The sequence below is a fragment of the Curcuma longa genome, chromosome 1, assembly GCF_044706935.1.
Source record: "Curcuma longa cultivar G26 ecotype Majalengka, Jawa Barat chromosome 1, ITB_CL_G26_1.1, whole genome shotgun sequence".
Lineage (NCBI taxonomy): Eukaryota > Viridiplantae > Streptophyta > Magnoliopsida > Zingiberales > Zingiberaceae > Curcuma > Curcuma longa.
The window spans coordinates 15,769,487-15,785,156 of NC_133861.1; the positions used below are offsets into that span (position 1 = coordinate 15,769,487).

Consider the following 15,670-nt stretch of genomic DNA (forward strand, 5'->3'; position numbering starts at 1 on the left):
GGAAAATTTCTATGAGACCGGACCGGTCACCTCAGGGATTGAGTCCATGCGACTAACTGTGGTTATCATTTTTTACGATGAAGAGAATCTAAAAGGCAAACTCACGGACTAAAAATCATACATGCAATGGGCCGAATTGAACGGTTTTTGAGTAGGGTCTGGCCCATATTATAAAGCCCACTAATGTGCCCTTGTTCTCCTCTTCCCTTTCATCGTAACCCTAGCGCGCGTGCTTGTGGAACGGCGTCCGTTTCGGCGGCGTCGCCTCGCTTCGCCGTCTCAGCGACGATGCTTCGGCTTCTTCTGCTCCATCGCACTCATCGTTTATGCTCCTCTTCGGTAGCTCTGGCCGACTCACCGTTTGTACAATTCCACCGCGCCTTCGCCTCAGCTGTCGATCGGCGAAGACGCCGTGAGAAACGGCGCAAACCCCCTCCGTTGGATCGGACCCAGCTCGACCTCGTCGTCTCCCAGCTCCCTCCTCGTTTCGGCGCGTCCGATCTCGCCGACGCCCTCGTCCGCCTCCCCGACGCTCGCCTCTGTCCCCATCTCTTCTCCTGGGCCCTTGAAAACCACCGCCGCCGCCTCGCCGGAGATCACGCGCCGTTCCTGGCCGCCATCAAGCGCCTCGGGGTCGCTCGCCTCTACTCTGAGATGGACGCCGTCGCCTCCCTCGCTCTCGCCCTCCCTTCCCTTCCCCCGACGGAACCACACCTTAACACCCTCCTCTACTTCTATGCCGAGCGCCGCATGCTCTCCAAGGCCATCCACGTCTACACGGTCATGGGCGCCGCCGCGGATCCCTCCTCTCGCCCCACGAGTGCCACCTACAACCTCCTCTTCACCGCCTTCCTCGGCCGCGACGATGTCAATACCTACATCCACCACATCCACATGGGCACCGTCCGCATGCTCTTCCGCCAAATGGTGGACTCCGGCATCAACCCGGACCGCCTAGCCCTCAACGCCATGGTCAAGGGCTACGCCCAGTCGCTGCACCTCAACGACGCGCTCCGGGTGTTCCACCAGATGGGCCCGGTGTACGGATTCGAACCCGATCAGCACACCTACAGCCTGCTGGTGCACGGGCTATGCGCGCAGGGCAGGACGCGGAACGCCCGAGAGCTGTTCGACGAAATGCGGGGGAAAGGGATGGCACCGAGTGCACGAGCGTGCAACTCGATCATCTGCGCCATGGCGATGGCCGGCGAGGTGCGTAGCGCGGTGGAGGTGATGTGGGAAGCTGCACTGGCAGGGAGGGCGCCCGACCTAATCACTTGCCGGACGTTGCTGGAGGAGGTGTGCCGGCGGTGGACGGTCACGGATGCAGTGACGCTGCTGAAAGAGATGGAAGCAGAGAAGTTGGTGAATGCGCGGATGCACGGCGACCTTCTGCTGTGGATCGAAGAAGAGTTCGTTGAGAATGAATTGAAATTTAGTGACCCAAGGACGGGGAAAGGATGATGAGAAGGGGCTGCAAGATTTTGCGATTCCGAGGTTCGATCGATGGATTCGGGAGAGAACAGATTAGAGTTTCGATAGATGGATGGACATTAAGAATGAATCAAATTTCTATGGATTATTTAAATAAAATACTACCTTCAAATGTTTATAAAAGCCAGACATTTTTGGGACGATCCATGGTTGGACATAACATTAGTTGCCTGAATATCCCAAGAACTGGTCAATAATTTAGTTACGACTATCAAATACCTTAAATTTTAGAAATATATATATTTTAAGTATTTTATGAAAAACAAATGGAGACGTGTGCTATAAAACTAGAAAACAGACGGTGATTCCTTTGTCAATTGCTTGGTGAACGTGATCCATCGCCACAAATTTCCAATCGAACGGTCAAGCCCAAAGTCAGTCCTTCAGCCGCCATCAGATCGTCTCGATGCTCCATCGCCGGCTAGGGCGGTGATCTTCTAATGGTGTTGGAAGCAGCACGGAATTGACTAGCCACCGATCGCCAAGACTGAGGCGAATGGGATTAGATGGAGTGGTTGGGCAACAAGCCAAGCCCGCCGCTCTGTGCGACGCCCATTGGCGGTTGCCGATGAGGATCACGTCCACGAAGCTTCCGGGTGACAGCGATGGTGCCATTCTGCTTCGTCCTTTTAAAAATCCTCACATCATCTTTGAAAATAAGATAATAAAGAAAGGTAGCCATCAGCTTCTTCAGTGCATACTCCGCCTTTACCTTTGACCCTCGCTTGTGGGTTTATTCCTTTGGATCGGTTGAAGGTTTGTATCCTCTTAACTCATCTTTTATTCTTTTGTTTTTTGTAGCCAATTTGTGTTCTTCATACCCTACTTCCTCTTTGAGTTGGTATTTGTTGTGAATTTGTTGTTTCTATATTTCTGTGTCATGATTTTAGATCCCTCAAATGTTTCTTCTTTATGAAATTCAAGCATGTAGCTGTGCTTTTTTTCTTTCCCACTTGGGAAAAAAAAAAGACAGATCTTTAGGGCAACATCTGAAGTCATTTGTTCTATTTGATGGTGTTTTCCTTCACCTTGCTATATATATAGTCAATATTGTCAATATGACTGGGATGTAGAAGACAGTATATGATGTTTGATTGATTCCAAGAAAGGGTAATAGTGAAAAAAAAATATCCGAAGTTGTTTGATCAATTGTTTTGTGTAGGAATCGATGGAAACCCACAGATGAGAGACTCGAGATTCTGAGAATCTAGAAGCAAGATGAATCAATTTCAGCACGATGAGTTCTTCAGTCACCCAAGCAACATCGAAGATCCTAATCCTGGAAATCTGGAGTTCGCCTTGCATTTTTCTTCTGATGATTTTGTTAATTCGTCTCTTACAAATATCCATGATATCCAAGATGGATATCTTCATTACCAAGTCTTTTTAGACCAGAATGTTCCAGATAATGTTGAATTGAGGGAAACTGAAACATTCAATGAGAATGGCTTCACAAGTCTTCAGAATGGTTCGTCAAGTTCGTCCACATTTAGTTCTATGCCGAGTGCAGATCAGTTGTCATCGTTGACTGTAAGCAGTGAGACGGATGTTCCTGAATTATCTCCAGAGTTATTCAGCTACATTAATCAGATGCTAATGGATGAAAATATGGATGGCAAGTTTGATGTGTATCCAGAAGATCCAGCTCTTTTAGCTACAGAGAAGCCCTTCTATGAGATACTTGGTGAGAGCTTCCCTCGTTTACCAGACGAGAACTCAGCTCTGGAGTATCACCAGCTTCAAACTGATCCTATTTCCATCACTAACACATTGCAGTATTCGTTTTCCTCTGCAATCAATGGAGTGGTGGATGACTCAATCTTTTCTGTCAATGATCTGCTCAATCAGAGTGCACCGGCTTGGCAGTTTCAGAAGGGCTTTGAAGAGGGGAGTAAATTTGTTCCTGGTAATGAAAAATTGGTGATTAATCTAGAAACCAGTGGGTTTCACTTTCCTCAAGAGCCAACAGAGAAAGAATTGGTTGGGATCGAGTTAGAAAATGGAGAAAAGGTGGAGCCAGTTCATGGGTCGAGGGGGCGAAAGACACTGCATGATGATGATTTGGATTTGCAGGAAGGGAGAAGCCATAAACAACCAGCTTTCTCCACCGAGGAAACGGCCAATTCAGAACTTTTTGACGAGGTCCTGCTCTACAATCATGGAAAGAAGAGTGGAACCAAGAATGATCAAAAGCAAGCTGAATTGGGGAACGATGAAACAGGCAAAAGTTCTCATAGTAGTCAAGCTAAAGCATCAAGTGGTGGTAAAGGCCGTGGGAAGAAGCAACCTAAGGAGGAGGTGGTTGATTATAGGGCACTCCTCATCCATTGTGCACAATCTGTGGCAATAGGTGATCATCGAAGCGCAAATGATCTACTGAAGCAGATCAGACAGTACTCATCTCCTTTCGGAGATGCAAACCAGAGGTTGGCCGCTTGCTTTGCTGATGGCCTGGAGGCAAGAATGGCGGGTACAGGAAGTCAGGTTTATCGTTCCATTGTGGCAAAAGGAATCTCAACAGTTGATATGTTGAAAGCTTCAAGGTCTTATATGTCTGCAACCCCCTTCAAGAAGCTCAATTATTTCTTCTCCAATAGAACAATAATGAACGTGGCAAAGGATGCTACCAGACTGCATATAATAGATTTTGGCATCTACCATGGCTTCCAATGGCCATGTTTCATGAGCCTTCTTGCTGATCGACCAGGTGGTCCTCCTAGGCTCCGCTTGACTGGCATCGACAAACCAATGCCTGGTTTTCGACCAACTGAGCGGGTTGAAGAAACTGGGCGTCGCTTAGCTGATTATGCTCATAGATTTGGCATTCCTTTTGAGTTTCAAGCAATTGCAACCAAGTGGGAAACCATCCGAATCGAGGATCTCAACATTGATAAAGATGAGGTACTTGTCGTCAACACTATGTATCAGTTTAATAAGCTGACGGATGAAACAATGCTTGACGAGAGCCCAAGAGATATGGTACTGAAGACTATAAGAGATCTTGATCCATCTATATTTATCATGGCAATTGGGAACGGGTCTTATAACTCTCCTTTTTTTGTCACGAGATTTCGGGAAGTTTTATTCCACTACTCTTCCGTGTTTGACTTGATTGAAACCAATGTGCCACGGGAAGATGAAGGGAGGCTGCTGGTAGAGAAGATATTTTGCCGGGATGTTCTTAATATCATTGCTTGCGAGGGTGCAGAAAGGGTGGAAAGGCCAGAAACCTACAAGCAGTGGCAGGTAAGAAATGTCCGTGCAGGGCTCAGGCAACTTCCTCTATCTCCAGACATGTTAGAGATTGCAAAGGAACAGTTGGAGCACTGCATAAGGATTTTCTAATGGATGTAGATGGGCAATGGGTACTGCAAGGATGGAAAGGGCGCATCACTTATGCCCTCTCATTATGGAAATCCAAGTCCACTTTCTAGTTTTGTTTCAGGACCTTGGTATCTTCCTTCCACTGTATGCTACCTGCCACTAATAGTATGTTGCTTGCCTTGGATGTACTGGAAAGCTGCTTGATGCGGATGCAACTGACGGGGGCTAAATTTCACGAGCAAATTTTACTAATGTAGCAAAATGTTCACGTTGCATGCCATAGCTCAGTTATCCTACTAGACGATGTTTTATTCTTAATTTGTGTTCAATTCATTAATGATAAGGATGTTGATTAATAAATTATATATATATATATATATTTCATATTTAATTATTTAAATTTTTTAATAAATATTAGTTAGATCACATAATGAGTTTTGTTGTATACGATATAAATTCGCAAGTCACAAATCCCATGTCAGCCCATCAAATTCTAAATTAAAATGATAAGAGCAATTTTTTTGTAATTAGATTATATAATGAATTTGATTTTATATAGTATAGATTTGCATGTCATCTGTTTGCACGTGCGGCCGCCGAACGTAATAAAATCGCAGAGTTAGGACTTAGGACGTCTATTGTTTTCGAGTGATGGTTGAGTCGAATTGTAAAAGAGGATACTTGTATAAGAGGATAAAAATTTAAATTTTGATAAAGTCGATCATGTGAAATCATTAGGACGTTGAATTTCATCTTTTGAAAAAGTGTTAGGACGTCTATTGAATTACAGTAATGATTCCTTCGTCAATTCTAAGACGTCTATTGAATTACAGTAGTGATTCCTTCGTCAATTCCTTGGTGAACATGATCCATCGCTACAAATGTCCAATGGAACGGTCAACCCCAAAGTCAGTCCATCAGCTGCCATCAGATCGTCTCGATGCTCCATGGCCAGCTACGGCTGTGATCTTCTAATCGTGTTGGAAGCTGTAACGACCCGACTTGTCCGTCCGTGGGAATTCTATTTATCTCGACTCCTAACCGTGTCGTTATCTACTAGAACTTTCCATCCTTGTCCAGTGGATTTTTCACTTCTCTAGATTCGAATTCTAGACCTGCAAACTAAAGTACTAAAGCTCCTTAAATATGGTAACCAAGTGAGAACTGGGGAAGATAAAAATCCACTGGGCAGGGGTGGAAAGTTCTAATAGATAACGGTACGGTCGATGGTCGAAGGCCCATGACCCATAGAAAATAGGAGTCGGAATAAGTAGAATTCCCACGGACGGACGGGTCGGATCGTTATAATAAAAAGGCACTTCTCACTTGGTTACCAAATTTAAGAAATTTTAGTACTTTAGCCTGCAAGTTTAGAGTTCGAATCTGGAGAAGATAAAAATTTACTGGGTAGAGATGGAAAATCCTAATAGGTAATCGATGGTCGACAACCCATGACCCATAAAAAAAAAAAATCAAGATAAGAAAAATTCCCACGACAGACGGACCGGGTCATTACAGAAGCAGCAGCACGGAATTGAGCACGGAATTGACTGGCCACCGATCGCCCAGACTGAGGCGCGCCCACAGATTAAATGGAGTGCTTGGGCAACAAGTCAAGCCTGCTGCTCTGTGCGACGCCCATTCGCGGTTGCGGATGACGATCACGTCCACGAAGCTTCCGGGTGACAGCGATGGTGCCATTCTGCTTCGTCCTTAAATCCTCGCATCATCTTTGAAAATAAGATAATAAAGAAAGGTAGCCATCAGCTTCTTCAGTGCATACTCCGCCTTTACCTTTAACCTCGTTTGTTCGTCTATTCCTTTGGATCGGTTGAAGGTTTGTATCCTCTTTACTCACCTTTTATTCTGTTCCTCATACCATACTTCCTCTTTGAGTAGGTATTTGTTGTGAATTTGTTCATGATTTTAGATCCCTCAAATGTTTCGTTTTTTATGAAATTCAAGCATGTAGCTGTGCTTTTTTTGCTTTCCCCCTTGAAAAAAAAGGCAGATCTTTAGGGCAACATCTGAAGTCATTTGTTCTATTTGATGGTGTTTTCCTGCCGCTTCCTCGACAAACTTGAATTTGTTATAGATATTCTCTCCTATGGTCTTAATCATGTTCAGAGAATTTTTTATTTTTTATTTATTTTTTTGTCAATATGATTGGGATGTAGAAGACAGTATATGATGATTGATTGATTCCCAGAAAGGGTAATAGTGAAAAAATATCCGAAGTTGTTTGATCAGATCAATTGGTTTGTGTAGGAGTCGATGGAAACCCACAGATGAGAGACTCGAGGTTCTGATAATCTAGAAGCAAGATGAATCAATTTCAGCATGATGAGTTCATCAGTCACCCAAGCAACATCGAAGATCTTAATCCAGGAAATCTGGAGTTCGCCTTGCATTTTTCTTCTGATGATTTTGTTAATTCATCTCTTACAAATATCCATGATATCCAAGATGGATATCTTCATTACCAAGTCCTTTTAGACCAGAATGTTCCAGGTAATGTTGAATTGAGGGAAGCTCAAACATTCGCTGAGAATAGCTCCACAAGTCTTCAGAATAGTTCGTCAAGTTCGTCCACATTTAGTTCTATGCCGAGTGCAGATCAATCGTCATCGTTGACTGTAAGCAGTGAGACGGATGTTCTTGAATTATCTCCAGAGTTATTCCGCTACATTAATCAGATGCTAATGGATGAAAATGTGGATGGCGAGTTTGATGTGTATCCAGAAGATCCAGCTCTTTTAGCTACAGAGAAGCCCTTCTATGAGATACTTGGTGAGAGCTTCCCTCGTTTACCAGACGAGAACTCAGGACCTGGTACAGATAGCGTAGATGATAGCGTCAATAACCAACTTTTGAATTTTAGTGACGGGGACAGTAATAATTGGCCTTCCGATCCTCTGGAGTATCACCAGCTTCAAACTGATCCTATTTCCGTCGCTAACACTTTGCAGTCTTCATTTTCCTCTGCAATCAATGGAGTGGTGGATGACTCAATCTTTTCTGTCAATGATCTCCTCAATCAGAGTGTGCCGGCTTGGCAGTTTCAGAAGGGCTTTGAAGAGGGGAGTAAATTTCTTCCTGGTAATGAAAAATTGGTGATTGATTTAGAAGCCAGTGGGTTTCACTTTGCTCGAGTGCCAACAGAGAAAGAATTGGTTGGGATCGAGTTAGAAAATGGAGAAAAGGTGGAGCCAGTTCATGGGTCGAGGGGGCGAAAGACACTGCATGATGATGATTTGGATTTGCAGGAAGGGAGAAGCCATAAACAACCAGCTTTCTCCACCGAGGAAACGGCCAATTCAGAACTTTTTGACGAGGTCCTGCTCTACAATCACAAAAAGAAGTGTGGAACCAAGAATGATCAAAAGCAAGCTGAATTGGAGAACGATGAAACAGGCAAAAGTTCTCATAGTAGTCAAGCTAAAGCATCAAGTGGTGGTAAAGGCCGTGGGAAGAAGCAACCTAAGAAGGAGGTGGTTGATTATAGGGCACTCCTCATCCATTGTGCACAATCTGTGGCAATAGGTGATCATCGAAGTGCAAATGATCTGCTGAAGCAGATCAGACAGTTCTCATCTCCTTTCGGAGATGCAAACCAGAGGTTGGCCGCTTGCTTTGCTGATGGCCTGGAGGCAAGAATGGCGGGTACAGGAAGTCAGGTTTATCGTTCCATTGTGGCAAAAGGAATCTCTACAGTTGATATGTTGAAAGCTCAAAGGTGTTATATGTCTGCAACCCCCTTCAAGAAGCTCAATTATTTCTTCTCCAATAAAACAATAATGAATGTGGCAAAGGATGCTACCAGATTGCATATAATAGATTTTGGCATCCACCGTGGCTTCCAATGGCCATGTTTCATGAGCCTTCTTGCTGATCGACCAGGTGGTCCTCCTAGGCTCCGCTTGACTGGCATCGACAACCCGATGCCTGGTTTTCGACCAACTGAGCGGGTTGATGAAACTGGGCGTCGCTTAGCTGATTATGCTCGTAGATTTGGCATTCCTTTTGAGTTTCAAGCAATTGCAACCAAGTGGGAAACCATCCAAATCGAGGATCTCAACATTGATAAAGATGAGGTACTTGTTGTCAACAGTATGTATCAGTTTAATAAGCTGATGGATGAAACAATGCTTGACGAGAGCCCAAGAGATATGGTACTGAAGACTATAAGAGATCTTGATCCATCTATATTTATCATGGCAATTGTGAACGGGTCTTATAGCTCTCCTTTTTTTGTCCCGAGATTTCGGGAAGTTTTATTCCACTACTCTTCCGTGTTTGACTTGATCGAAACCAATGTGCCACGGGAAGATGAAGGGAGGCTGCTGGTAGAGAAGATCTTTGGCCGGGATGCTTTTAATATCATTGCTTGCGAGGGTGCAGAAAGGGTGGAAAGGCCAGAAACCTACAAGCAGTGGCAGGTAAGAAATGTCCGTGCAGGGCTCAGGCAACTTCCTCTATCTCCAGACCTGTTAGAGATTGCAAAGGAAAAGTTGGAGCACTGCAATAAGGATTTTCTAATGGATGTAGATGGGCAATGGGTACTGCAAGGATGGAAAGGGCGCATCACTTACGCCCTCTCATTATGGAAATCCAAGTCCACTTTCTAGTTTTGTTTCAGGACCTTGATATCTTCCTTCCACTGTATTCTACCTGCCTCCGATAGTTTGTTGCTTGCCTTGGATGTAGTCGAAAGCTGCTTGATGCGGATGCAACTGACGGGGGCTAAATTTCACGAGCAAATTTTACTATTGTAGCAAAAAGTTCACGTTGCATTCCATAGCTCAGTTATCCTACTAGACGATGTTTTATTCTTAGTTGGTGTTGGGAATTTTGTTTTCTAAATGTATGAATTTTTAACTATATCTAACTCTTCTATAAGGTATAAGAATTTGTCACTCCAACGGTCCCACACGATTAGTCTCATCATCTATGAGGAGGTAAATAAAAAAGTTACAGTTGACCACGATCAATATGAACTTGATAAAAAAAACAAGACATATCATCAAAAATCTATAGTAAAAAATGAGTCCTCGGGGCAATGGTGCAACGGTAGGATATCTGGGTTGTGACCTAGGGACTCATGATTCGATTCTCAAATACGGTGTATTTGTAAGAATTTTTTTTTAAATGGGGAACGCAATCAAAGAATGCTGGGTATCTGGATTGGTCCGTCGTATGCGCTTCTCGATTTACCCTGTTGGTCGGTGGGAAATTTTCGTAGGACCGGATCGGCCACTCCCAGGGATTGAGTCTATGAAACTGATTGGAATTTATCATTTTTTTTAATAATAAAAAATGAATACGTGAAATAAGATGATGGATGCGAATGTAGTGAAAAAGTCATGGTCTTTATATGAACCATCTGCACGAAATTGAAATTCCTGTAGAAGAAGAAAAACAAAGCAAAAGAGCAAGTCTTATAAAAGGAATTAAATTGATGGCGTTATAATTTTTTTTGTTCAGAGGGAGTGTAGAGATATATCAGAATCTCTAATCTAATAGGAATCATGATCCTATATGAATTCATCTTCATTAGTGATAACGATGTAAATTAATGAATTTTATACATATAAATTTCACGTTGGATAATTCAAATCTTCAATAAATATTAGTTAGATGATATAATGAATTTTGTTCTATACTATATAAATCAAATCAAAATGAATTATAAATATCATGATTATTCTTAAAATATAAGAGCAATATTTTTTGTAATTAGAGCATCCACAATAGATGCTATAATAGGGTGTTATAGTCCCACGGGCAATGGTACAACGGTAGGACATCCGGGTTGTAACCTAGGAACCCGCGGTTCGATCCCCAGCTACAGCGTATTTGCAGGAATTTTCCTCCAAATGGGGAACGCAATCAAAGGATGCTGGGCATCTGGATTGACCGCCGTATGCGCTTCCCGATTTACCCTGGTGGTCGGTGGGAAACTTCCGTGAGACCGGACCGACCACCCCCAGAGATGTGGCTACTGGGATTATCATTTTTTTTATAATAGGGTGTTATAACACCTCAGTGGTGTTAAATACTATTCTAGGAGTATTATAATATCTCTCCAGTTGAACGCATTCAAATAATTGAACGTGTTCAATTAAAAGTTGAGTGGGCCAGCCAAGAGGCTGGTCCACCCCATGTGTATTTTTTTATTTTTAATTATATTTATTAAAATGATTAGTTTTAACGGCTATTTTAAAATTGAATAAAATTTTATTAACGGTTAATTTTAACTTTTATTAAAAAATTATAAATTTTAAAATTAAAAATTAAATAAAATGATTAGTTTTTAACCCCTATTAAATTTTATTTAATATGATATAATTTTAAGATGATTGAGTAGACGATGAGATCGATAAATAAGTGCTAATGTTAAAAGGAATTTGGATGAAAGAGATACGTTGTTATAATGAGTATGTGATAATGGATCACATACTTTTTAATGAGGTGAAGGGTATTATTATAAAAAATGATAAATCCAGTTAGTCCCATTGACTATCTTTGGGGGTGACTAACCCAGCCCCATGGAAGTTTCCTACCAACCACCAGGGTAAATCAGGAAGTGCACTCTGGGGGTGACTGATCCGGCCCCACAAAGTTTCCCACCGACCACTATGGTAAATCGGGAAGTGCACACAACGCTCAGCCCAGACGCCCAGCATCCTTTGATTGCGCTCCTCATTTGGAAGAAAATTCCTACAAATACGTTGTAACTGGGGATCGAATCGTAGGTATCTGGGTGATAACTTGGATGTCCTACCGCAGCACCATTGCCTAGAGATAAAAGGTATTATAATAAGAGTGAGTTATGGATGCTATTATGAATTTGATTTTATATGATGTAGATTTGAATGCCACCCGTTCGCACGTGCGCCCGCTGAACGTGATAAAATCCAAGAGTTAGGACTTCTATTGAATTACAGTAGTGATTCCTTCGTCAATTCCTTGGTGAGCATGATCCATCGCTACAAATTTCCAATGGAACGGTCAACCACAAAGTCAGTCCATCAGCTGCCATCAGATCGTCTCGATGCTCCATCGCCAGCTACGGCTGTGATCTTCTAATCGTGTTGGAAGCAGCACGGAATTGACTGGCCACCGATCGCCCAGACTAAGGCGCGCCCACAGATTAAATGCAGTTCTTGGGCAACAAGTCAAGCCTGCTGCTCTGTGCGACGCCCATTCGCGGTTGCCGATGAGGATCACGTCCACGAAGCTTCCGGGTGACAGCGATGGTGCCATTCTGCTTCGTCCTTAAATCCTCGCATCATCTTTGAAAATAAGATTATAAAGAAAGGTAGCCATCAGCTTCTTCAGTGCATACTCCGCCTTTACCTTTGACCCTCGCTTGTTCGTTTATTCCTTTGGATCGGTTGAAGGTTTGTATCCTCTTTACTCACCTTTTATTCTTTTGTTTTTTGTAGCCAATTTGTGTTCCTCATACAATACTTCCTCTTTGAGTTGGTATTTGTTGTGAATTTGTTCATGATTTTAGATCCCTCAAATGTTTCGTTTTTGATGAAATTCAAGCATGAACTGTGCTTTTTTGCTTTCCCCCTTGAAGAAAAAAAGACAGATCTTTAGGGCAACATCTGAAGTCATTTGTTCTATTTGATGGTGTTTTCCTTCCCCTTGCTCGACAAACTTCAATTTGTTATAGATATTCTCTCCTATGGTCTTAATCATGTTCAGAGAATTTTTTTTATTTTTTATTTTTTTTGTCAATATGATTGGGATGTAGAAGACAGTATATGATGATTGATTGATTGATTCCCAGAAAGGGTAATAGTGAAAAAATATCCGAAGTTGTTTAAATCAATTGTTTTGTGTAGGAGTCGATGGAAACCCACAGATGAGAGACTCGAGATTCTGAGAATCTAGAAGCAAGATGAATCAATTTCAGCACGATGAGTTCTTCAGTCACCCAAGCAACATCGAAGATCTTAATCCAGGAAATCTGGAGTTCGCCTCGCATTTTTCTTCTGATGATTTTGTTAATTCATCTCTTACAAATATCCATGATATCCAAGATGGATATCTTCATTACCAAGTCCTTTTAGACCAGAATGTTCCAGGTAATGTTGAATCGAGGGAAACTCAAACATTCGATGAGAATAGCTTCACAAGTCTTCAGAATGGATCGTCAAGTTCGTCCACATTTAGTTCTATGCCCAGTGCAGATCAATCGCCATCGTTGACTGTAAGCAGTGAGACGGAAGTTCCTGAATTCTCTCCAGATATATTCAGCTACATTAATCAGATGCTAATGGATGAAAACATGGATGGCAAGTTTGATGTGTATCCAGAAGATCCAGCTCTTTTAGCTACAGAGAAGCCCTTCTATGAGATACTTGGTGAGAGCTTCCCTCGTTTACCAGACGAGAGCTCAGGACCTGGTACAGATAGCCTAGATGATAGCGTCAATAACCAACTTTTGAATTTCAGTGATGGGGACAGTAATAACTGGCCTTACGATCCTCTGGAGTATCACCAGCTTCAAACTGATCCTATTTCCGTCGCTAACACTTTGCAGTCTTCATTTTCCTCTGCAATCAATGGAGTGCTGGATGACTCAATCTTTTCTGTCAACGATCTCCTCACTCAGAGTGCACCGGCTTGGCAATTTCAGAAGGGCTTTGAAGAGGGGAGTAAATTTCTTCCCAGTGAAGTAAAATTGGTGATTGATTTAGAAACCAGTGGGTTTCACTATCCTCGAGAGCCAACAGAGAAAGAATTGGTTGCGATCAAGTTAGAAAATGGAGAAAAGGTGGAGCCAGTTCATGGGTCAAGGGGGCGAAAGACACTGCATGATGATGATTTGGATTTGCAGGAAGGGAGAAGCCATAAACAACCAGCTTTCTCCACCGAGGAAACAGCCAATTCTGAACTTTTTGATGAGGTCCTGCTCTACAATTGCGGAAAGAAGTGTGGAACAAAGAATGATCAAAAGCAAGCCGAATTGGAGAACGATGAAACAGGCAAAAATTCTCATAGTAGTCAAGCTAAAGCATCAAGTGGTGGTAAAGGCCGTGGGAAGAAGCAACCTAAGAAGGAGGTGGTTGATTATAGGACACTCCTCATCCATTGTGCACAATCCGTGGCAATAGGTGATCATCGAAGCGCAAATGATCTACTGAAGCAGATCAGGCAGTACTCATCTCCTTTCGGAGATGCAAACCAGAGGTTGGCCGCTTGCTTTGCTGATGGCCTGGAGGCAAGAATGGCAGGTACAGGAAGTCAGGTTTATCATTCCATTGTGGCAAAAGGAATCTCTACTGTTGATATGTTGAAAGCTCACAGGTGTTATATGTCTGCAACCCCCTTCAAGAAGCTCTCTTATTTCTCCTCCAATAGAACAATAATGAATGTGGCAAAGGATGCTACCAGATTGCATATAATAGATTTTGGCATTTACCATGGCTTCCAATGGCCATGTTTCATGAGCCGTCTTGCTGATCGACCAGGTGGTCCGCCTCGGCTCCGCTTGACTGGCATCGACAACCCGATGCCTGGTTTTCGACCAACTGAGCGGATTGATGAAACTGGGCGTCGCTTAGCTGATTATGCTCGTAGATTTGGCATTCCTTTTGAGTTTCAAGCAATTGCAACCAAGTGGGAAACCATCCGAATCGAGGACCTCAACATTGATAAAGATGAGTTGCTTGTCGTCAACAGTCTGTATCCGTTTAATAACCTGATGGATGAAACAGTGCTAGAGGAGAGCCCAAGAGATATGGTACTGAAGACCATAAGAGATCTTGATCCATCTATATTTATCATGGCAATTGGGAACGGGTCTTATAACTCTCCTTTTTTTGTCACGAGATTTCGGGAAGTTTTATTCTACTACTCTTCCTTGTTTGACTCGATCGAAACCAATGTGCCACGGGAAGATGAAGGGAGGCTGCTGATAGAGAAGAATATCTTTGGCAAAGGTGCTCTTAATATCATTGCTTGCGAGGGTGCAGAAAGGGTGGAAAGGCCAGAGACCTACAAGCAGTGGCAGGTAAGAAATGTCCGTGCAGGGCTCAGGCAACTTCCTCTATCTCCAGACATATTAGAGATTGCGAAGGAAAAGTTGGCGGACTACCATAAGGATTTTCTAATGGATGTAGATGGACAATGGTTACTGCAAGGATGGAAAGGGCGCATCACTCATGCTCTCTCATTATGGAAATCCAAGTCCACTTCCTAATTTTGTTTCAGGACCTTGGTATCTTCCATTGAATGCTACCTGCCACCAATAATATTCTTTATATGTTGCTTGCCTTGGATGTGGTTGAAAGCTACTTGATGCGGATGCAACTGACGGGGGCTAAATTTCACAAGCAAATTTTACTAATGTAGCAAAAAGTTCATGTTGCATTCCATAGCTCTAGTCTTCTGTACTCAGTTATCCTACCAGACGATGTGTTATTCGTAGTTAGGACGTGTATTGTATTACAGTAGTTCAGACTTTTGGTTAGCAAGATGATATCCTTTTTGCTGTACTAATTTTGCGTCTGGTATCTTAAGATTTGTTAGTACTAGAAACACTATCCCAACTTATTCTACGAGGTTGAATGCCCTTACAACCAGGTAGAAAGACGAGGGATCACCTCAATCTGGAAATTCCAAAGGACGTTTGGCAAGTAAGATTCCTTTTGAGAGAACTTTTTGTTGCTCAAGACAAGACATGTAACTTTTTTAGTATACGAGTCTTTTATTTGGACAGCCGCTATGAAGGGTTGAACTTTTCTTTTACAAATATTGTGTCTCTCAGATGATCTGTAGACGAGACGGTTTCCAGAGCAGACAACGGAGCTTTTCGAGTCATAAGATAAACAGT

At 42.8% G+C, this 15,670-nt stretch overlaps 3 protein-coding genes and 1 pseudogene across 3 annotated transcripts; all 4 read left to right on the forward strand.

Moving 5' to 3' along the window:
- The first annotated feature begins 238 nt into the window (after positions 1–238).
- On the forward strand, positions 239–1,676 carry LOC141841621 (pentatricopeptide repeat-containing protein At2g27800, mitochondrial-like). The gene has a single exon (XM_074729805.1). The coding sequence runs from the start codon at positions 289–291 to the stop codon at positions 1,462–1,464; it is 1,176 nt and encodes a 391-aa protein (XP_074585906.1). The 5' UTR covers positions 239–288; the 3' UTR covers positions 1,465–1,676.
- A 342-nt stretch (positions 1,677–2,018) lies between these two features.
- On the forward strand, positions 2,019–5,178 carry LOC141813592 (scarecrow-like protein 34; annotated as a pseudogene).
- Positions 5,179–6,555: 1,377 nt separating this feature from the next.
- On the forward strand, positions 6,556–9,697 carry LOC141813581 (scarecrow-like protein 34). Its single transcript, XM_074701547.1, has 2 exons — positions 6,556–6,655; positions 7,087–9,697. Exon 2 carries the CDS (start codon positions 7,143–7,145, stop codon positions 9,444–9,446), a length of 2,304 nt encoding a protein of 767 aa, XP_074557648.1. The 5' UTR covers positions 6,556–6,655; positions 7,087–7,142; the 3' UTR covers positions 9,447–9,697.
- Positions 9,698–12,052: 2,355 nt separating this feature from the next.
- LOC141821671 (scarecrow-like protein 34) lies at positions 12,053–15,313 on the forward strand. The gene is made up of 2 exons (XM_074709034.1): positions 12,053–12,221; positions 12,675–15,313. Exon 2 carries the CDS (start codon positions 12,731–12,733, stop codon positions 15,035–15,037), a length of 2,307 nt encoding a protein of 768 aa, XP_074565135.1. The 5' UTR covers positions 12,053–12,221; positions 12,675–12,730; the 3' UTR covers positions 15,038–15,313.
- Positions 15,314–15,670: the final 357 nt, after the last annotated feature.